This window comes from Columba livia, chromosome 8 (assembly GCF_036013475.1).
Source record: "Columba livia isolate bColLiv1 breed racing homer chromosome 8, bColLiv1.pat.W.v2, whole genome shotgun sequence".
Lineage (NCBI taxonomy): Eukaryota > Metazoa > Chordata > Aves > Columbiformes > Columbidae > Columba > Columba livia.
In genome coordinates this window covers 11,734,235-11,756,215 of record NC_088609.1, presented here as the reverse complement: position 1 = coordinate 11,756,215, position 21,981 = coordinate 11,734,235, and the positions used below count along the sequence as shown (strand labels likewise).

General features: G+C 40.5%; 2 protein-coding genes across 5 annotated transcripts in view; one reads left to right on the top strand and one right to left on the bottom strand.

Annotated features, from left to right (window-relative positions):
* Positions 1–2,706: 2,706 nt before the first annotated feature.
* Positions 2,707–21,706, bottom strand: TM2D1 (TM2 domain containing 1). Of its 4 annotated transcripts, XR_002421445.2 has the most exons (8): positions 21,473–21,706; positions 19,859–19,932; positions 17,510–17,618; positions 13,208–13,299; positions 10,277–10,350; positions 8,918–9,036; positions 4,378–4,645; positions 2,707–3,942 (listed from the first exon to the last, which is right to left on the bottom strand). XR_002421445.2 is itself a non-coding variant. In XM_065070940.1 (7 exons), exons 1-6 carry the CDS (start codon positions 21,628–21,630, stop codon positions 8,926–8,928), a joined length of 618 nt encoding a protein of 205 aa, XP_064927012.1. In that variant the 5' UTR covers positions 21,631–21,706; the 3' UTR covers positions 2,707–3,942; positions 8,918–8,925. The 4 variants fall into 4 exon arrangements, 3 of the variants coding, with proteins under 3 accessions (XP_064927012.1, XP_005498978.2, XP_064927013.1); XM_065070940.1 differs by lacking the exon at positions 4,378–4,645; XM_005498921.3 differs by lacking the exons at positions 2,707–3,942; positions 4,378–4,645 and adding an exon at positions 5,095–5,309.
* Positions 21,707–21,878: 172 nt separating this feature from the next.
* PATJ (PATJ crumbs cell polarity complex component) overlaps positions 21,879–21,981 on the top strand; it is a 149,032-nt gene continuing 148,929 nt past the window's right edge. The window contains exon 1 of the mRNA XM_065070904.1: positions 21,879–21,979. The gene's annotated coding sequence lies outside the window, so the exon portion shown is untranslated. The remainder of the gene's footprint in view (positions 21,980–21,981) is intronic.

Below are 21,981 nucleotides of genomic sequence, written 5' to 3'. Positions count from 1 at the left end.
AAAGAGGCCGGGATCCAGGACAGCCAAGTTCGGAGTGGTGCGGGAAGCTGGGGAAGGGCTCATGCGCTGGTTCCCCTCCCGCGTTTCTGGGAGATGCTGCTGGCGCGGAGCTCAGGTCCGTTCATGAGACGTGACTCCGCTCCCTGCCAGTACCACAAATCTAGTGCTCAATATGCACAAAACACTGCCATCTTTACGAAATAATTGAAAAGGTGCACCCTGAAGTTCACTGGATCGATCCCTCTGAATTATTTTATTTAGAAGACACTTCATTGTGTCAAAGATTTAACGGCGAGGTTACAATGCCCAGCCTTCAGAATGTCAATGCATTAAAACAGAGTGTTGCAGGGAATGTTAAAATCCCCCGTAACGTACACACAAGCAAAACTGTCAGATTCATGAAATATGAAAATTATTATACAGCGTTTAGATAAGACATAGGCTGCTGGGGAAAATCAGAGTAGAGGCCAGAATCTTTCTGCGCGTGTCGTACAAGGAGTGGGATGAAATTTAGCAGCCTCACTATGGACTCTTGCACCTTTCCCTCACGTTCCTTCAAGCATTCGCTTCCCCAGCCCTATCTTTTAAAATGTGTGTATTTTAACGTGAGCAGTGTTTCCCGGCACACTTGATTAAATACCTTCCCTTGTTATTTATTGCCCATTGAACAACATATCTTCTGCACGTACCGCCGCTGGACACAAAGATCTCTGCTACCCAGTGCAGAGCTCAGCACGTCTCAGGCCAGAGCGGTTTTACTGCAACGATCTCCACGTGGGGCTGGAGCTGAGAAAACTCCGGCAGCAGATCAGGGCTCTCTGCTTATTAAACGGCATTTCTGGTATCTGAGAATTACCCTACTTGACTACATTTTACATTTCTTGGTGCATGCGATAAGGTTATAATGCAGAAGATGTCCAAAGGGTTTTTCTCCCTCTTTCTCTCCTTGGGGAATTTCTCTCTTCGGGTGCTGCAGGAACAATTGCAATTCACCCAAGTACTTCTAGGCTGTAAAGTTTCGAGTGAAGCGGGAGGGCGGAGGAAGGAATGACAAGTCCTTTTTACTGAAATTCTCTCCCCAAATGGATTTGGCAGAGCCCGGCTCTGCTGATCTTAAGGCAAGGTTTATCGTTTGTGCAGGCTGATGCCTGAAGGGGGAAAAGATCTTTGAAGTTGGGGAATGATGGAAGGGTCTCCCCCCTCCTCTCCCTCACACACATTTTTTAAGGGTGGAGACTGGGAGATGCTCAACTGCCCAGAGTCAGGAAATTACATGACAAATTAAACAATTATGTGTTTTAGGCTGAGCATCTATTTAGACATTTAGCATCAAACGTGTGTTTAGCATGAATTCCACGGGCATTATACTTTTCCCCATCACCTGCAATTCTATGCTGCGCTATTTTACGGCATGTCAAGAGCTCCCCCAGTCCAGGATCTACACCCTGAAGAAATTTATTTATCATTTAACTTTATTATAGAAGGCACTGCCTGGTCACTGTTGGAGTGACAAGGACTATTTCCTTAATTACTGTACATTGATAATAGCATTTACTCTGGCAGATCCAGTGCTATTCAATCAAGCAAGATTCAATACAAAAAAAGCTGATTTGCCAAAAAAGAGATTAGCATAAGTGCCTACAGTCACATTCTATTTTTGAAGGTAAAGCTCCTGTGTCTCTGAGCTTTCTTGTGGGAACTTTATAAAGGGAGATTAATCTAGTTTATCTCCTTCAAAAGATATTTGGGGAAATTGCGGAGAGTCACTGTTTAGGCTCTTTTGGTAATAATTTTCTCTAAACATGCAAAACAAAGAACTGCACAGAAAGTGCTAATCAGCAGCAGGAAGGTATATTTTTTTCTCTTACGTGGACGCAGACATTTGTTGTGAAAAACTCTGTGTTCCCATTTGCTATTGCTGCTCTTTGTCATTTAATCAAGGACTGACTGTAGCTGTTGCACTTTAAAATTAAATGCTATTATTTATGGTAGAACTTGTTCTAGTTAAAAATGCAGACCTCAGCACAATGTACGTTTGTAAGCAGAAGGTTAAGCAGGACATTTTAAATGGTAAAGCAAAGGGCTTAATCAAGGCTGAAGAGCAAAATGCAGTGGGATAACAGATATAGTAAATAGGCATTAATCACCATGCAGGCTTAATCCAGGTATTAGGCAGTCTTGGGGCCAATACGAAGACTCACTTACATAAGGACTCATTCTACCAACCCTTAAATAAGTGAGTATCTTTATTATGAGGAGAAATTTCACCAATGTTATAGGCCCTTGCAATATCAAGCCTATGTTATGTCTCTGTAAAATGATCATCACAGAACTATTTTGCCTGAAGGGGATCTCTGAGTTAGGAGGCACATGGGAGTGCGGTTCAAGAAAGGAAAAAAACTGGATCACCAGAGCATAAGGAGCCACTTTTCTGTGGTGTTTTTTTTCTCCTTGACACTGTCTATTACTGTCACATCAAAATCCGAGCTAAGTACTTCTTGCCAAAGATGGACCAGATAAAATCATGAAGCCAGTATCATCTCATGGCAGACAGCTCACTGTCTTAGTGACAAATTTAGTGACTACAAATCCAGGCTTAGAACAGAGCCCTTCCCTAGTCATAATCCAACACTTGCACGCTGGATTTGCGTTTAACTACTAAGATTTCCGTTTCAAGAAGATAATAGCACATCCACAGGTACGAAATTCACTATACGTAAGTTCTTTTATTAGATGCTTAGAAAGATTAAAGTGCTTCCACATTTAACTTAACGTCAAAAATTCCAACTCCTTGTACAAACAGACTTGTCATATGTACTGACACACCAGCGCACAAAGCCCAGCCTCCAGCCCAGGCTGGGTTTTGGCAAGCCTGCCTTACCTAGCCCTGAAATAGAACAGGCAGAGTCACGGTCAGCACGACACGAGCGAACCTGAGGAAAGGGGAAGGAGAAGGAGGTGGGGAACGGGGTAGACAGCCACGGTTTATCTATTCAGTGAATAGCAAGGCGAAAAAAAATCCACAAACCTTTAATTGTGAATGTAGGAGAGGGACAGTGATGTAACTGTTCCCAGGGAACACTATTCTTATTTTGTAGAGGGAGGTGAGCCAAGATACTTAAGCTCTAGAGAACCTTTAACACAGGAAGCTATTTATCATAACAAGCTTGGTTGATACTGCTCCCATACTGAACCAATTAGATTAGCCTATTTCGTCATACTTCATAACTTGGGATGATAGGTTTCCAAGCATGGTACAGTGCAGTAATTGAATTTTGATCAAACACACATGGCCCATAACCCAGTATGTGAAACTTTCAGAACAGTTCACAGCTTTTAAATATCCAGTCAACATGTTGCCAAAAGTACAGGATGTACTTGATGCAAGTGGGAGAGGAGGGGGGGAGCACGAGTCCACGCCGTAACTTGGTACAGCTGTAAAACAAACATTTTTTTGTTCCGATTCTGTTCCTACTTTAGCAAAGGAGCTGGGAGGAAGACAGTGAATGTCAAGTAAGTCGTTTTTCTCCCCAGCCCCCACGCCCCCCCAGGCACACATTTCCCTTTTAACATTCTTAGATTACCACCACCTTTTAAATTCACTGTACTGTACTTGCACACTGTATTAGACACACCAGCAATTGTGTTTGTTAGCATGACACATCCATTGCCTACACTTAGTTAACAAAATAACTTTAAAGTCACATGCATCATCCTCTTAATAGGGTTATAATCAATGGGACCATGGAACGAAAGCCTTAAAAATTACCCCCCACCTCTGCATTCCCCAGGCTGCTGCCTCTGCCAACACAATCCATATGGTGGGCAGTCTCCTCAGGCTCAAGGTGAACACTCCGCCAGTTCTTCGCAGGCAGCAAGCTCCTCTTACATGTTCTCACCATGTTTTCCCCATGGTAAACCCAAGGAACTTTGAAGAAGACTCTGCATAAAGGAAACAGAATACATGAATAAATTCATTCCTATGGCTCTACTGACTCGGGGGCAAAGCACCCACTGCAGAACAGGTTCATGACATGGAAAATGCTGCGCCAGACTTTCTTTTGAGCAAGGGATGGCTATCCATATCAAAGCTGCTCCCTGGCCTACAGCTAAGAGTCTGGCATGCTTAAGCGATGGAGCAAGAGATCCCCAACCTCCGCACGTGGAGCTGCCAACTCCTTTCTCAGCTTTGAGTACTTCGACTGCAAAGGCAGCTGGAGGCAGCTCCAGGCATCTCAGCTGCCCCAAGGTGAAGCACCAGGGCAGCCAACACCTTTGCTTTCATTGAAGGGGTGCAAATAACACACAAAAAAAATCCCCCCAAAACCAGGAATTACTGCTACAGCCCTCTGAACAGTGTAGGATCTGCCTGTTTACCCAAGCACTTCTAGTTGCGCTTTGTGGATCGTCTGCCTCCGAGCCGTCTCCCACACCTGCTCCAGAGCACAGCTGGGGTAGAGAAGCAGCCACAGGTTCCAAGGGGAGAAACGATACTTTTCAGATGTAACAAAACGTACATCTCATTTGGTCTTGCTGTTGGTTGGAGACAGGTATATTGCCAAATTATAGCCACCACCTTGTCAGAGTGCAGAGGCTGTGCTGGATCCATCTCCCTCCCCACCCCGCTCCCCACTAAGTTACGATGCTGCAGAGAAAAGAGAAAAAAAAGAAAAATAATTTGGTGTTCAACTTAGCAGACTTGGACCAAGCCTCAGCTCAAACCAAGGTTAAATAGGCCTGTTCTAAGCCTCTTAAATATAGGATTTATACAGTAATTACAGTAATGGAAACTGATCTTTATAATTTTTATACTGCCTAAAATTCTGCTGTGTCATACGCATCTGCAGCGCCTGAGAGCTGCGCTTCTCGCAGAGAGCACTGCAGTCTTGAAAGCAGCCATTCAAACATGTAATGGAGAATTATCGGAGCATGAGTATGCTTGAGATTCTAATGAAGCACAAAGAGTAAGAATCAAATCTTGAGTTGGTGTTTGAGACAAGCAGTATTTTTTCACCATTTTTTGTTTATGTTTCTTTTGTTTATCTAGTTTATGAAACTAGATCTTTCTCACACAGGTATAAACAACATTGAGACTGCCTTTTTTATTCTTTTATTTCTTTTCCTTCACTACAGTTTTAGGCCTAGAGAGTGAACACAGCGCAAAACGCATCTTGGTCAGACAGACTCCTCACATCCACTTTCCAGACTTCTCTGCCGTGCAAGGAAAAATACCCGAGTGCTCAGTCTTTGCTGCACGATAAGGAGCAACTTCAGAAGATTCGGAGATCTGATAGGGGGTTTGGCTCCACCTTCAGGAAGCAGAAGGCAAAGAGACAACACGGTTTTAAGTTTCAGACATACTTTCTGCAGAAACTGAAGCCTACAACCCCCTCTTAGTGTCATCCACTGCTTCCCAAAGTGTCTTTGCTTCATACACATAAAAGATTCCCTGATTTGGTGCTCTGACATTTCTACATACTTGATGCAGCTCTGGACAGTCCAATTCCTCCTAGAGGTACGTGAGAACTTGTGTCAGGATGACCAAAGGTACCTGATGCATGAACAGAGCTGATCTATGAACAAATGTAAGCAAAAAGCAGCTTTGAGGTGAAAAATATTGTCACCGTATCAAATATTATCAGCCATTCACACTGTCAGCACTAAGGTTTCCATACAGAATGCCATTTTCTCTTGTAATTCACACAGATTAGGGAGGTTTTCTGGGTAACACAGATGGATTGACAAGAAGAAAGTGGGAAGAGTCTTGATCAAATTTCAGTCTAGCAAAACACTTAAGCATATGCTTAAAGTTAAGGTATTTTTTTCTCCTCAGATCCAGGCAGAAGATGCAAACGGAATAATCTCTCGTGCTTCACATCCTGGCAGACTCTGATTCAGGTTGAACCCAGAATACAGTAGCTGGTTAAAATCCATGATTTAAATGAATTAAAATGATGCATTTCTTAAAGAAGCCATATAGTCACCATTTATAATAATGAAAGTGTCAAAGTAGTTAGCAATGAGTTTGAAAGACTGTATGATGTATTAAGGAATTAATAGGCAATCGCACAATTAGTGACAATCCTATAAGGCAATGGAAACGCATAGATGCCTGCAAAATCTCATCCTTGGCATTTCCCCAGCTGGGTGCTTAAGCACCCTACCTTACTGTATTCAACACCATTTTCTGGAGGAAACAGGTTTGAAAACTGCAGAGCAAGCAACAGGACAGGCTCTTGGTACAGAAATGGACTAAACACCTAATGAATCTAAAACTGAAAAAAAACCCACAAAACACTGAGAAGAGACACAAGAAGACCAAATAGACATAGCTGTGTAAGCAAATCTAACTGAATATACTCTTGAGGAACAAAGGAAACAATTCTTGATGGGGTGACAACAGATGTTCTCCAAAAAAATTCTAACAGAGCATTTCAAACACAAAGACCTTCCTGTGGAGCTGAGAAGTTTTACTGGCAGACATACAGAAATACATCTTTGGAAACATAATAAAACCTAACATTTTAAGGTGTTATCAGGTCCTGAAAGCAGAAGTGAGATCTTCATGTAGTAAGTAGTGGGTGGTGGTGGAGAGGGAAGCGGTGAGGGTAACAAAATACTGTCACAGGAGTTGCCATAGCAGAGTTGTGATTTAAATCGCAGGAGGAATAACTAGTCAGAGAGATTGTTCTAAAATATCTCTAAATCTGGTCTTTTGGAAAACAAGCTCTAAACACAAGTGAAAGATGCACAAGTTGAGGCAACTGAACAAATACAATCCAGAGTAATTCATTAGTACATTGAGCACTCCTAGAGTACAACTCCTTTTGCACTGTGTGAGTAAACACAAAGTGCCCAGAGCTGAATGTTCCTACCAGCTACTGCTCTCTCAGATCACGGTTAAGCACATGGCAGAAAATCCTAGAATGGGCATTTAAAAAAAAAAAAAAGGACAAGTTTATGGAGTCATTTGTGCATAACTGAACTGCACTGGTACTTAGGGAAGATTTGGATTTAACTCATGGCTTGGATCTGCAGCATCTTCAGTGAACAGCTTTATACAGGTTTTTAAAGGCTTGGCACTTCAAATTCTTTTTTTGAACTCCGGGCTTTACTTTTTATGTTCTTTATTTTTTACAGATACAGAATAATACTGCTCTGTCTTGTAGGAATGTTAAAAGGATTCCTCACCATCTGCAAGGCCAGCAAATATCATTTTATCTGGGAATGCGGCAGGAGGATGACACGGACTCATAGTCTAATGAGTTTTATTGCTTTGCAACTGTTTGGGGGAAAACAATCCAGACAGAAGATTATTCCAGTGCAGTCAGAGCAATCACAACTACACAAACACTCGGATGGACAACTTGATCGACGGGAGAATGCTAAAGCAGGCGGCAACACAGAAAATCATCATAGGACAGACATTTCGATAAATATTACTGTCGCCAATTTATTATTAACACAGTGGGACAGCTTTACATCTTGCATCACACTTTTCGCAGCCCTTATGGTAAACATGCCATATCTGACAATTACAAGATGAAAACAAAGACCTCACTAACTCTCTCCTGGCCCCGCAGCACGATCTGTTCACTCAGTTAACCCTCTCTACACCTCAGCCGGGCAACTACACAGCCCAGAGAAACACTGAGATGCATGTTCAGATACAGAACCTCATTCCAACAGCAGCCAAGTTCCAAAGGTTACACTGTCTGTGGCGCTAATTTCCAAAAGGCTTTACAGACAAAGCAGACGGCTGTGAAAGAAGTGGAAAGTTGTTAGCAGAAGACAGATGATCAAGTTGAATGCCATCTAAAGGGAAGAGAAATAAAATTTTGCTAAAATATTGCTCTGTTGTCACCTGTGGCTTCATTCTGACTGATGTGACAAAGCAGTGCGGTTCTGATGAGAGCATGGACCAGTATCACAAACCAGAGAAGCAGGATGAAAGAATCCCACAGCAGCTCTTGTTTCCTGGAAGGTTGACACACATCTTCCATTTCTACGGAAACACTGTTACTTGGAATATCTAGCCCTTCTTTCTGCTGGCTACTTGGCTTCTGGGATTAACAAACTATCTGATGGACCTTATAACTCATCATATTTTTGTCTGATTCACACAAAATAGCTCCTGTATTATTTTACAAATAACAAAGCACAAGATGGACTGCTGAAATCATTAAGCCAAGCCCTCTGTTATTTGTACACACGGAGATACATTCTAGAATGAAATCTCATGTGGTCTTGTGTGTCCAAGGATATTTTTTTATTATTATAATACCCATAGTATCTTCCTATTTTCAAAGGTATATTATCAGCTTCGGGATTAAAACCTAAAAACCAGACAAGTCACAGAATTATCTTTACCATGGGATTTGATTTGACTCGAACACTTATTTCCCATCCTCCTGGCTGTTTTTGAAAGTATCTCAGGAAGGAAAACTAATATGAACAAAAAGGAGTCAGTGAAAGAGAGAAAAAAGGGAGCTGCAACAAATATCAGGCAAGGGAACCAAGTTGAAAGAATGTTCTTGTCTCTTTCAACCCACAAGTAAAATGCACATGAGCAAGTATTCCAAAAATACATCTTTCTTGTGTGAAGGAAAGAACTGATGTTAAGCACAAAGTATTACTTGTAGTTTACTCTCATAACCTGACATATCACATAACGCTGAATTGGAAAAAAACAGGTTTACAAAGCTTTCTGTGCACCAGTCTTAACATAGGCTTTAAAGAAACTTGGCATCTTTGAGATAAACACACTCACTTGATGAACTTTCATATTTTATCTTTGTTCAATGTACATTTAATATTCAGTTCCGACGCAGTCTAATTAACAAGTGATCAGCAGTTTCAGTGGACAACTGGATCCATCTGTAAAAACAAAATGCACCTCTGCATTTGTGACACTTACTGCCAGGCTTAAGGATAGGTCTGCATTTTCCTGAAGGTTGCGTTGGTAATTGTGAGTCGCGTGAGCCTGGCTCCATAGTAATCTATAATGTAACTGGAGCCATCTGAGGGTCCAACGATCTACAAGGGAGAAAGAACCAAGACTTTTCAATATGAAGCGAAACATACACTTTGTGCTAATGTCTCAATTACTGCTAATTTTCCCATCATAAAATTAGTCATGCTTAATTAGTCAAACAGAAACTAGATTTATTTTGAAGTTATGCTGTAGTATAACTATTTTAGCGAGCACTGTCTCAGAAGGAACATGTCCCTAGGGCTTCTAATCAACCAAATTACACAGCCAGGCGCTGGTGCTGGGTTAAGCTGATGAGGATTTGAGTCACAAAAAAAAAAATGAGGCTAACAAATGAGGGGGCTCCAAACCTCTTTTCTTGAACAAAGGAGGGCAGGCAGGAGAGAATTATGTTGATGACAAGTGTCTTTGAAATACTGCACAGGTAAGGAATGGAGAGGAGTGAAGATCATGGCTTTTTTTGTCCTGGAAATGATAAATTGGTGTGGGGTCACCAGGGAGATGAGTAAGGAGAGATGAAAGATACTCTCAGCTGTGTCTGTAAGTGATCTGAGCCAAGATAATTTTGATAGCGTAGAAAGAAATTTCAGAATGCATTTACTTTAAAAGACACATATACAAAGATGCATACTTCAAAAATATTCTTCTATAAAACCACGTAAACAATTTCTGTACCCGCAATGCATTTTAAGTCCATCATAGGCAATTTGTCATTCACGCTAAATGGATGCAATGTCAAAGAAGACAATTTGGCACTTTCATGATGTCACAAGACATCACCCCAGCTGGGGATTTAAACATTGTGAATCCTACAGTTACAGCTCGCGGGTGACGTGGGACTTGTATTTGGAGGAGAGGCAGAAACAAAAGTGGCAACGTCTTTCCTCCTGCACGCTGCGGGGACATGCCAGGTGATGTGCTCCATCCTATAAAGCACAGGCAAACACGGGATTCTAGGGATGGCAGGACATGTCATGCAAAGTCCAACACTTTGTGTCACACAAAGAACTCATAGGTTCTGATAAAGTGAATCTTTGGTGCTATAGCTTCCGAGTTATTCATTACAAGTATTTATAGATGGCTAATCTAATTTTTAGTTCAAACAACAAATACATTTATATTTTGTATCCATATTCTACAACGCCATCCACAGAGACGAACCAAATGCCTTGATTTTTCAATATGCCAAGGTTCTTAAGGCTAAAATGCTAACAAAGAATTAGCAATCAAATCAAAGCTTCAACAAACACAGATTTGTACCTTGTTTTGAAAGCCCTGACTTACCTGCATTGAAATAAGTATGAAATCAATTAAGCTGCCAATTCCACAGAATCCTACGGTGCAGAACTTTAACAAACCTAAAAAAGAAAAAATAAAATGTAACTGTAGCTTTAAGACAGCCACTAGGAAGTCCATAGGTTTCTGGTGGCAGTCGCATCCCAACTCCTCATCCCCTCCAAGAAAATGTATATTTAAAAAAATGCATATATATATATATATATATATATTTTTTAGAAACAGACCTTAAGTTAAAGATCTTGAATTATCAGAGGAAAAAAACAAAGTGCATATTCATATTTCTACATCCTGAATATACTTCAAAGATTTTAAACATTAGTGATTTTTTTTTAATCAGACAAATATTTTTAAACAAGAAAAGGCAGAAGCTGACAATCAAGTTACTGAAAATTTTCCATTCTTTAACTGAGGCACAGACAGAAAAAATCCCAACTTGAGCTGCAAAATTATTTATGAATAGAAAGAGACTTTCTACCATCTCATGAGCTGCAGCACATACTGATTTAATTTCTAGAATGTGCTACTTTGGAGAACCATCCTTTGTATCATTTTTATGTTTTGCTGAAATAGGAATTTATTTTCAATATACATATATATAAACACTTTTTAACTGGTATTCAAAAATGTTATTTTTTGTACGAATAAATGAAAGATTAATAGAAAATATACGGGGATAGCAACTAACAGATAAATGTTTCATTGGAAGTTGCCATGCAAGGCAGACTTCATTTGGAAAATGCCTTCAGAAGGAGGAGACTGTCTTAAAATGTTTATTTATTTTGTTTAAATAGCAGCAGCTTCTTGTACAATCGATATAATACAATGAGTACTATATATATAGTAAGGAATACAATATATAGAATATCTGTGCTCCCCCTTCTCTCCGAAGCAGGAGTGTGTCACACAAGCCACCTCCTCTCCATCCCCTGGTCTTGAGGCTGCAGACTTTCAGTGGATTAGAAGAAAAGCCTATGAGTGTATTACAACTAAAGTGATGCCACTTAAAATGTGCAAAAACCTAAGTATATAATTGTTTAAAACAACTTATTCCCAGCAGCTGATGCAGGAGACTTGCAGCAGGCAGGCACAGTCAGCCTGGGGATCAGCAACAGAACGTGAGGAAACAGTCACCTAAAGAAATGTCAGCCTTAGGAAACAACAGGATGATTAAATAAACTCTGGTGAACAGTTTACTTCATCGTTATCTGCATTGAGTGCAGTCATCATTTAAGATATTTATTTGTGACGCTCCTTATATCATCTCCTCTTAAGCTCTGGTCTTGACCCCTTACCATTGCTGGTTCCAGCAGCAGCTCCAGTTTAGCTGAGTAACTGGCTGTTCCATTATATTACTGGACATAGAAAAACTGTTTATGAACCCAGCGTATGTTTCTGGAGTGCAGTGTAAAGTGGATTTTTCAGCTCCTCCTCACTTCCCTCCCCACAAGCAGATCACACTGAGAAAATAAACTGCTCTGAAGCATGGAGGGAAAAAATAGTGTTCTTACGCAGGAATAACTTATGGTTTAGTTCACAGTGTGTGGGAGAGGAAGAGGTTGCCTTCCTGGCTTCTTCATATTCAATAGCTTGTTTGTATTTTTGTTCTCTTAAAGCAAGAGAAGGAAAGAAATAAACCAAAAAGCATTTACAGTCTTCATTACACTTGCAAAAAAATATTTCAATGCTATTATCTTTCTTTACCAATTTTGCCAAGGCACGGATGACCTGAAAAATCCCCAACCAACCACTGTGAAGGAATCCAACTTATTGATTTAAAAAAAAATTTCTACTCTTGTCTATTTGCTTTTGTCTTATTTACCTTCCAAAAGCTTAAAAACTTAACTCTGCAAGAGTTTAAGTCTTTTCACTCTGGTTAGTGGCTACAAGTATATTCCAGTCGAACTAAAAAGCACAAGTCATAAAGAACTTCTATATAAGAATGGAGGATTTATAAATCTATACTACTACAATACATTACAAAATAATTACTGCAAATTATTATTCCAAATCCAATGGTTTAACAAAGGTGCACCTTATTGACCACTTCCAAAAATGCATCTGTTCATGAAACTGATGGACAAAGTGCTAATTATAGAATCTCAAGGAAATAAAGACCCAGATCTTAACACAAGCTTATCAGGAAGGACAGATGAAGTTATTAAAAATAACAAGGGTTTGCATTTAATGGGCAGAAACTCAAAATTCCTAGCAGAAGTGACAGTAACATGCATAGCTTTTCCCAATTCATTGCTCCATGCTATCTAGACTCAAATTTACTCCATTTGTCCAGCTCAGAAGCAAAGCTGGTGAAAGCAGTTCTAACATGCCGAGGTATTTCCATTATTTAAGAGCCAGTGGCACCATCACCCTGGGAATCAAGTTCCAAAAACACCAACCAGAGGTAGGTCCTGTTAATTGTCCCAGCTTCTGCAGAACTGCTATTGATACTATGAGCTATATTGAAAGTATGCATTTTCCAGAATAAATTCCATATCCCAGAACACTAGATTTACTGTAAAGTTTCTCCACTCTTTTCCTGGTAAAATCAAGTATCATTTAAAGTAACTGGCACACCAGTCAAAAACACTTCTGTTTCAGTGCCTCACAAAGAATGCTGTGGCAAACATCAATGCAAAGCAAATGGAAAGCAAAACTATGAATAGCAATAATAATTGTTGCTTACTGGGATTTTATCTTTTGGACAATTATATATCCATTCGTCACCTCCCACTCCAGCAGAATAGCAGGCTGAGGATAACGCAGGATTTTATCTTACTTGACAATAAAGTAAGGATTCTAGTTGTAAACATTAAAACCACGACTGTCAGCCTTCATTACTCAAAATATAAATATACACATACAAATCAGTCATAACAATAAGCTTTACCTCAAACAAAAAATAAGAAATAAACTTACCTAATGCAGGATAGCCTAGGTAAAACCTATCTGCTCCCAACCACCCAAGAAACAAGGACAGCGCCACGGCCACTTTGTAGGAGTATCCATTTCTGCCAAAAGAAACAAGCAATGTAGACAATGACTGCAAAATACATTCACTTGTACTTTTGAAAATTAAAGTAGTGACTCATTTGCCTGCTGCTTCAGCTTAAAAAAAAAAAAAACAACCCAAAAACCAACACAGCCTTGTTATTTATCCTCAATTAACGGACACAGAATTGATAATGTTAAGCTTTCAAACCGGGTAGGCATCCTCCATAAAGCAACCTCAGCTGTTGCAACTCAAGTATACTCTTGCAGAATACAGATTATTCTGAAACTAAATCATGATTCCTTCTCAACAAACACAATTCAGTTGCTGACACATTCCTAGTTTTACAGAGCACTTCCTAACAGTTCAGCCCTACCGAGACAAGCCTAGAAAGCTGAGAGGTGCATGTGTACTGTCTGTAGGCATTAGTCTCACACACGGGCAAATTGAGAGGAACAGGACAGACAGGTGGGATGTCAACAGAGACAGGAACTGCAATGAGATCCGAAAGAGAAATGAACCGTGGCCACTAGCTGAAGAAGCTGTAGGAAGGATTCAACAAAAAGGGCAAGTCATGTACCCACTGACTATACTCTAAAGGGAAAAACTCACAAATGAAAAGAACTGCCGGTGGTACAAAGATGTACAAGGGTAGAGTACATCTCTACCCTTGTAGCATCCCATGGTTAGCCATACAAAATAAACAGATATAAAAGGTTTTTTGAGATTTAGCCTCATTGGCACCATTATTGCCAACAGCTGGACTGATGTGGCCACTTAAACACCTGGAACCTTGTCACTGCTGATGGGACCTTTACAGTAATAAGAGAGCTGGAAACACAGAGCTGCCCATAATAGAACCTGCTGCATCCTTTGCTGCATTGGCGAACAGATAACTTCTGCAAAGGAAAGCAAACCCAAATGTAATTAGAACTTTGAAAATATTCAATAATTTACTGTTCTGGTACGTGTACTACTATGTGCCAGCAATTATCTAATAAGCCCAAACTAAAATCTTGGTTGACAGCTGAATAAAACAGAGTTTCACAAATACAGTAGCTGAGAAAGGTCCAAGCACCTTTATTAAGCACTTTCAAGGCCAAATAAAGATCTACCTTTTTGCTTATAATCTAGATTTACTGATTTTGAAACATTAGGTGATTAAATCATGACTCTTACCTCAATATTTGTTACTTAGTGCTTATTAGCAATGTAGAACATACTGGGCATTCCTGGAACCTAATGTAACATAAATTATCATCTTTAGAACAGTCTTGTTTCCACTGTACAGAACACTAATGGTTTTATTTGCAAGTTGAGGTAAGCTGTTGGACATTGTTTATCAACTACAAAGTGTCAACAACCCTCCAAGGACTCTAAAGCATAAAAAGAGCTCTTACATACAAGGCATGAACATAGTTTAGTTTGAGATGCTCCTGATCAAAACCAGTAAGAAACTGAGCGCTTGCCTATGCAATGAGATGCTTTTAAAAGCAGAACATTGTGCAGCCTGGTCAACATCAAAATGAAGGGCAGAAGAAATCTAGTATGAAGGGGAAGCACGTTAATAGTGTACCGAGGCTGCATCTACTCATGTGTACATGCTGAAGACTGAACCAGCAAGTAGCAAAATAACACATCCTAGGCATCTAAACTGTGATTTCTGCAACTGGATAAAAGATGGAATTTATATTCAGTTGCTCTTCTGATTTTTCTTGCTTCTCAGCCTCATCCAATCTTTATTTTTCTCTGCATATGTTTCTTCCAGCTGCCACGTTAAAAACTTTTTCTTCCAGCTCCCCCACGCCAGTTGATAATACGCTGGTACTGCTGTCAGCCACAGTGGCTTCTGGGCTCCTCCAGGGTCTCTTAGCACTGCATAAAGATCTGTCCACACAGAATGTCATGCATGTTACAGGGTAATGATCTATGGGCTACTTGCCTGGAACGGCAATGCTTGAACAATGGGCAGAATCAGGGCCTGCGCATACTAAGCAAAATACAGGATAGAGTACCAATTTGGGGCATTCTAGAATTTGGAAAAATATCTACTACCAAACCATCAAATTAAAAGCAAACCAAAGCAATCCTGACTCTCAGTACTACTTCGCTGGAGTAACCTTATTGGCGTTTACAAGCCCTTCCTTGAACTAGTCCTAGGAGCAACTTGAACACACCCATGCATACAAACATACAATGTCTCTTGGTCTTTCTCTAAGACAACTGGATCCCACAACTGTTGTCTGGGCTGCTGTTAAATCACAGTTTTGGCTAAGGATACCTTCCTGATTTGCTCCTTCCAAAAGCGAGGGCTAGAGATGAACCTGCTGTCCCCATGCTGTAGGGACAATCCTGCTCTGGCAAGATGCCTTCTCAAACCCATTTTTCTGTGCAGTTACTTCTGCCAGAGGACAGTTAAAGTTTCCATCAAAACTCAGAGAAGATGCTGGAAGATCTCCCTAAAGCAGCAGAAAGGGCAGGCCTATTCTTATAATACCAACCTGGAGATTCCTGCTTAAAGTGATGTTTCTAACACTCAGATAACTTTAAAAATGCCTAGAAAAGGCTGCTAAATGCACAGTGATTAGATCACTTTTTAAACAATAGTACATATGAAGGATGGCAGTATTAATCATGCTGCCGTTTTTAACTGGCTTTGAGGCTTTATCAAGGGCATGCTCACATACATCTTCCTACATTCACAGTTGAATTTTACTGGAATTTTCAGCAAGCCCATGAAGGGTCCTCTTCCCCTTCTACCATATGAGCAGTCATGGGATTGGAAAAGCCACAAAGAGTTTTTTTGGTAGTGTAACCATTGATTATTTCATCACAAATAATAGCCGCCATCAAGTAACAGACATCATAAAAAGCATACTGCTTTTCAGCCTACAGAGATTTGTTTTTCAATTAATAAATGTAAATAAAATCGACATTTAAAAAATGCTCCTAGAAAATATATTAAACCAAAAAAATCTATCCAAAAAACTCCAAACATAAGAATTCCTGTCTAATTCAAAGATGAAGCAATTTTATTAAACTAGTATGGCTCATCATATTCTCCGTACCCATCACAGATGGGGCTGAAACACAATTGTTTCTGAACAAAAATGTGACTGAAGTCTAGTTTGCTAGCATTTAAATTTGATTAGATGTAATAATATGTTTTCTTCAATTTGCTGAGCTTTGACTATTGAGAAGACTAAATACAGAGAAAATATTTATGAAACTAAGAGGCAGAGCCGTACTTCTGAGTTAGGCAAATTATTGAGCAGTAAGTATCACATCAGAGTTATTTGTCCACTAGTGTGATAAGGAATAACCAGCAAATATTACTGGAGCTTTAATTTGCAAAGATTCTGGTAGGAGCAAAGAGAAATGCTCCTGCATGAATCCACAAAAAGGAGAAACAAATGGCAATGACAGGTGTTTGCTGATCATTAGCACTGGCCAGTTGGAACATTCGTTGGTATCCAGAGCTCTCCATTGCTCACAAGGTGCTTTAGAAAAACTAGGCCCATCATTTTCATGTTTCAGAAACAGGCTCTTAAAACACACAGAGGATTTGATTAAATACAAAGGTTGTTTAAAAATAGAGAACAGCTCCTCTAAAAGAGATTTTTTTTGAGAAACCGGAAAGAGACTTAAACTCCCCCAATATTCATGCACACTAGAACTTCAGCTGCAGCGACGGGCACAATTTAAACTGGCACGAAGCATTATTGCCACAGACCAGCCCAGTCCACCCCGCTCAAGTCTCTCTTATCCTTCTGCTGTCCTCAGCCTCGTGCTGGCACCAGCACTGGGAGCGACTGTTCTGTGACTCAAACTGAGGAACGGATCCAAGGCAGTGGGAAAGGGCTGGAGAGGGGTCCCAGACAGCCCCTTTCAGCACCTGTGCTGATTTTAAGCGTATGTGAAACGTAGCCTTAGCATTTGGGGCAAAATTTTGTCAAGGTAAAGTATTAACTGAAATACTAAGGTAAAGCAAAGACACAAACATAACCAAACAAAGAAAAGCATCCAAGGCAGAGACAGATTTACTTATAAACATGCATGTGACATCCTTATACCACTTACAGTGTTTATTAGAGGCTTAAGTACTGGGCAACATGTATATGATTCTGCCTTACTTATCTTTTTCCTTCTGTCAACACATCACACTATTTTAGAAAAACTTCAATGTAAAAACAAAGACGAGTTATTACAAAAAAACACAGTGTACTTACACGTTGCGGCACACAATAGGCTTGTAAAACCCAACTTCGTGTCCTGTGAAGACTTTTTCTATGCCAAGGTGATCTTTGCAAGTAATATTTGGTGCTGGCAGACACTGAACTGAGGACACAAAAATTATTTGAAATTAAGCTGTAACAAATTGTGTACTGTAGTGTTTTTCTAAGAAGTGAAATACAGAAATGAAGTTATACTGTGCAACCTTCTTGATATGCAGCACATGCAGACACATAACTTTAGAAAAATAAAGTTCTGAAGCCAGTCCTATGACTAACTTGTCTTTTTGCATGATACACATTAAGCAAAACATACAAACCTAATTGCTGCCCTAATTCTGTTGCAATTTCCATTTTGGCTCCATTATAAGTCAATGGGAAATCTGAACCTGACATACAGAAAACATTTGAATCATGAGAACAGTCAAATTCTGGAACAAGTTGCACAGAGAGGTTGGTGTGATCACCATCCTTGGAGGTTTTCAAGATCTGACAAAGCCCTGAGCAACCTGGTCTGAATTCAGTGCCAATGCCACTTGGAGCAGGAGGCTGGAATACAGGACCTCCTCAGGTCTCTTTCAACCCAAATTATTCTGTTACTCTAAGCTAAGGCTTGGCTCTTGAGAGAACCAAAGTGGAATTCACAGCAGAAAGTTACATCTGCCGAAAGTTTGCAATGTATCAGCAGAATGTTATCACTCGCCAATGCTTAAGCCTGTTGTTTTAAAGGGAAAAATCCCACTTTCTATCAGTTTTCAGCATTTATGAGTCGTGTTGGTTGGTTCCAACAAAACACCAAGCCAGGTTCAACATTTCTTTCCAGATTTTCCAGTAATACCTACAGGCAAGAGGACTAGGATTTGGTTTTTTATTTTTTTAAATATCCTTGCATTGGGATCAAGAAACAGAAAATAATAAATTCAGGCCATCAGTATCAGTAACAGCCAAAAAATACAAGCTATGTCTGGCCTTAACTGCTATAGGCTACACGGATGTTACTCATCAATGTGCCTAATCGCAGACAATTACAAAAAAGTTGCATCCTTCCTTGAAAAAAAAAAAAAGCAAAGAAAGCAGTGTTTTATTTATAAAAAACCCACAGCAGTTTAAGCATATTGATATAGGAAGGGCCACGGTTTTCCTGTCAATGTCACACCTGTAAGACTAGAAATCTGCTACTCAATGAGGCTACTTGGATGCTTTGAATTAGACCCCTATTTGGGTGATGGATCCCAGAAAGATGTCCAGAAATGACAGTGCTTCCAGCATGAGCCAGAAGATTATCTTTTTATTACTCAGATAATACTGAAAAGTGACTCAAATACTGTTGGGAGAATGTAAAAGCTGCTATGTGTGTAAAATACTCTATACAGACACAGAAAATAACACTAATTAATTTAGCAACTTTTCCCACCCTGAAGTTTATCTCCTGTTCAAATGTATAGTGTATTAAATACAATCACATGGTAACTGGTTAGACAACTAACAGTTCCAGTTGTGATCAATCTCAAACTACAGAATATTCTTTCTGCTCACTGACTGGAGATTTATAATCGGGGGGATATGATATCAAAGATGATGTAAAGGACTGAATAACTTTAAAAAAAGGATCTATTTTGTATAGCACTTTCATCCAGTCTCTGAAGTATTTGGAAAACCTTCACTATCCCTGAGGATCCTGTTAAAGAAAATTATTCAATATTTATGGAAAAAAAAATCTGAAGGAAAACAAGCACATACATGCATTTTAAACATTAACTGCACATAAAGCAAAACTGTTGTGCTATTAGCTTATACAGAGACCATTTATCTCAATGCCCAAGAACATCAGAAAAACTAAATATGTGCAGTGATCAATTTAAGCATTTTTCTGTTGTACTCCAAAGTCCATCAGAACTTAACATCAAAATAAATGCAACTGCTATCAAAACAGAGCCTCGTGGTACCAAAAACACATAATGATGGACAGCACCGTGTTTCCTTAAAAATAATTTAAAAAAATATAAGATTTTGAAGGCTGTTCTGTCACATGCCAATTCTTTTAATAAGCGTATGCAAAACTCAGCATGACAGGAATGGTTTGTTTTAATCACAGTAGTGCAGGACAGAGCCTAGAGGATAGAATATACATTGAAGAGATTTACCAGAAACCTCACTTACAAATGTACCAGAGACATGGTATGTGGTTTTTTTTTTTTAGTAAGGCATCCAATCCACACAAATGTTTTAGGTTTTCGTGCCAATGATATTACTAATCCCATGTTTTATAAAGCTCATCTACCAGATACAAAAAGGCATAAATTGAACACTAAAAATGGAAAATAGAAATAAAATAGAAGTCCTTACCATATGCTGTGTGATTTGTACAATTCATTGGTTCTTGGGTACTATTGTCTATTTTAGGCTCATCGCACACATACGTTCAGGTAATTGAGGAAAACATTTCTCATGTCAAACACTACAACAGGTTTAACAGCAATTTATTCCCCCCTCTTCAAACACTGAGGATTTAAGGTGCACCTTGATGCAGCTTACCTTCCTACCCATCCCCAAAACAGGAATAGCACATTACCATAGAGCAAATCTGTTAATCCAATTTAATACACCAATATATCGCATAAGCTGCACGTTTAATTAGTGCTGCAGTCAGCACTACCTAAAGGAACTACCACATTTATCAGTCATGGCCTCTGTATTCAAAGACAACAAGGTAGCATGCCTAACCTAGTCTTCTACCCTTATTTTAATATTAGAGTACCTTTAAATCGAGGCACTTGGTCAATATTAAACCTACAAAATTCAAAGAACACCTAAAAAGGAACATCTGAAATGCCAGGAATTCCAACTAGAAAGAACCTGAGCAGAAACTAATTTCCAGGGGTCTGAACTCCCGTGGCCAAGTAAAGCAGATGAAGTTCACTTTTCCAAGATGTGTTTTCCTGACACTTTTCATCTGCAGCTACATCAATAGCTGTCAGCTACCATCAACAAACATTTTCTGGTGAAGGCCTGATGCCTTCAGAGAGCTGGGAGCCTCCAAGTGAGAGCCCAACACCTGTGCCTGCTCCTGCAGGCTGTGGAGGAACACTCAACATTTTGCAAAACCACCAGTCCCACTCCAACGTCCTGCAAAAAAAACAAGAAGGTAGAGAGGCAGAGGACAGGGGTCTCTCATCCCATGGGGTTTTCTCTTTGAAAATGGGGGATACCCCAAACCTGCAAACACGCTGTACCACCCCCAAAATAAACCTAGGCCACTGTAGATGTGCCCTCTCCTGCTCCTTTCAGCTGAGACTGATGAGAAGCTGCTTAATTTATACTGGGATTAAGTTATAAAAGATGTACCTATTATTAACCAATTGACATGATAAATGCTTTCTGACCACCTGCAAAACAAGCAGATCTTTTTCAAATTTTAGATCCTTCCGGATGGCAAGAGAGAGACAGAAGATTAAGTAATACATTGTTTAGAAGCAGAATGCTTAGTTCATATTCAACTAGTAATTAATAGATGTATTGTACATAAGAAACTACACAATTATAATGAACATAATCAACTATTCCTTAACATAGATGTATTGTATGTCAAAATTTTCAAAAATTGTAATTGATATGTAATAATTATGTGAATATAAACAATGCAAGAGCATCCAGTCTCTGGAGCACTTATGGAGGATGATCCCCAGAGCTCCCTAGTGCTTAACAGTGTAATTGACTCTCCTGTTAAATTTATTTCTGTTTGAAGATCCGCCTCAGGGCTCTTGACTCGAGGCCTCTGTCACCCCGGGGCTTCCCGGTCCTGCCACGGGCCTCTCCCCCACTATCTCCAGCCCCACTGGGGCGGCTGGACGAACTGCCTCCTCTCAGGGGAACCGAACCCGCGTCCCTCCACCCTCCCGGGCCACATCGCCATAGCAACCGAGCCCCCGCCGCCCAACCCAGCCCCGCTCCGGAGGATATTGCCCCAGCCTCAGCTCATCGCACTTGAGCGGCGGCTCCGTGCCCGCCGCTCCCTCCACGGCAGCGCCTGCGAAGCAGAGGAGAAGCAGGATCCGGGCCTCCACCACGCCGCTCCGCCGCTTCGGCCCCGCCGGCAGCCGCCCCGCCGGGGCGGCCATGATGGAACCGCCGCTGCTGTCAGCTGACTCAGTGGCGCTGCAGGGAGGAGCGGCCCCTGCCGCGGGGAAAGGCCACCCTGCCTGCGGGGTGTTTGTGGGCTGGTTAGAGATTTTTAGCTTAGCGGAGATTGACCTCAACAAATATGGCTCCTGAGGCAGCGCAATCAGCGTTGAGGGCAGAGCGTGCCCCTACTCAAGATGGCGCTCGCACAGCCCCAGCAGGGGAAGTGCCGAGGTCGTGCCCGGAGTAAATATGGCCGCGCCCGCCATCAGCACCTGACGGGACACCGCCCACCTGCCCCTACTTAAGGTGTCGGCCACGAGAGGCAGTTCTTTGGTTCTTGAGCTGGT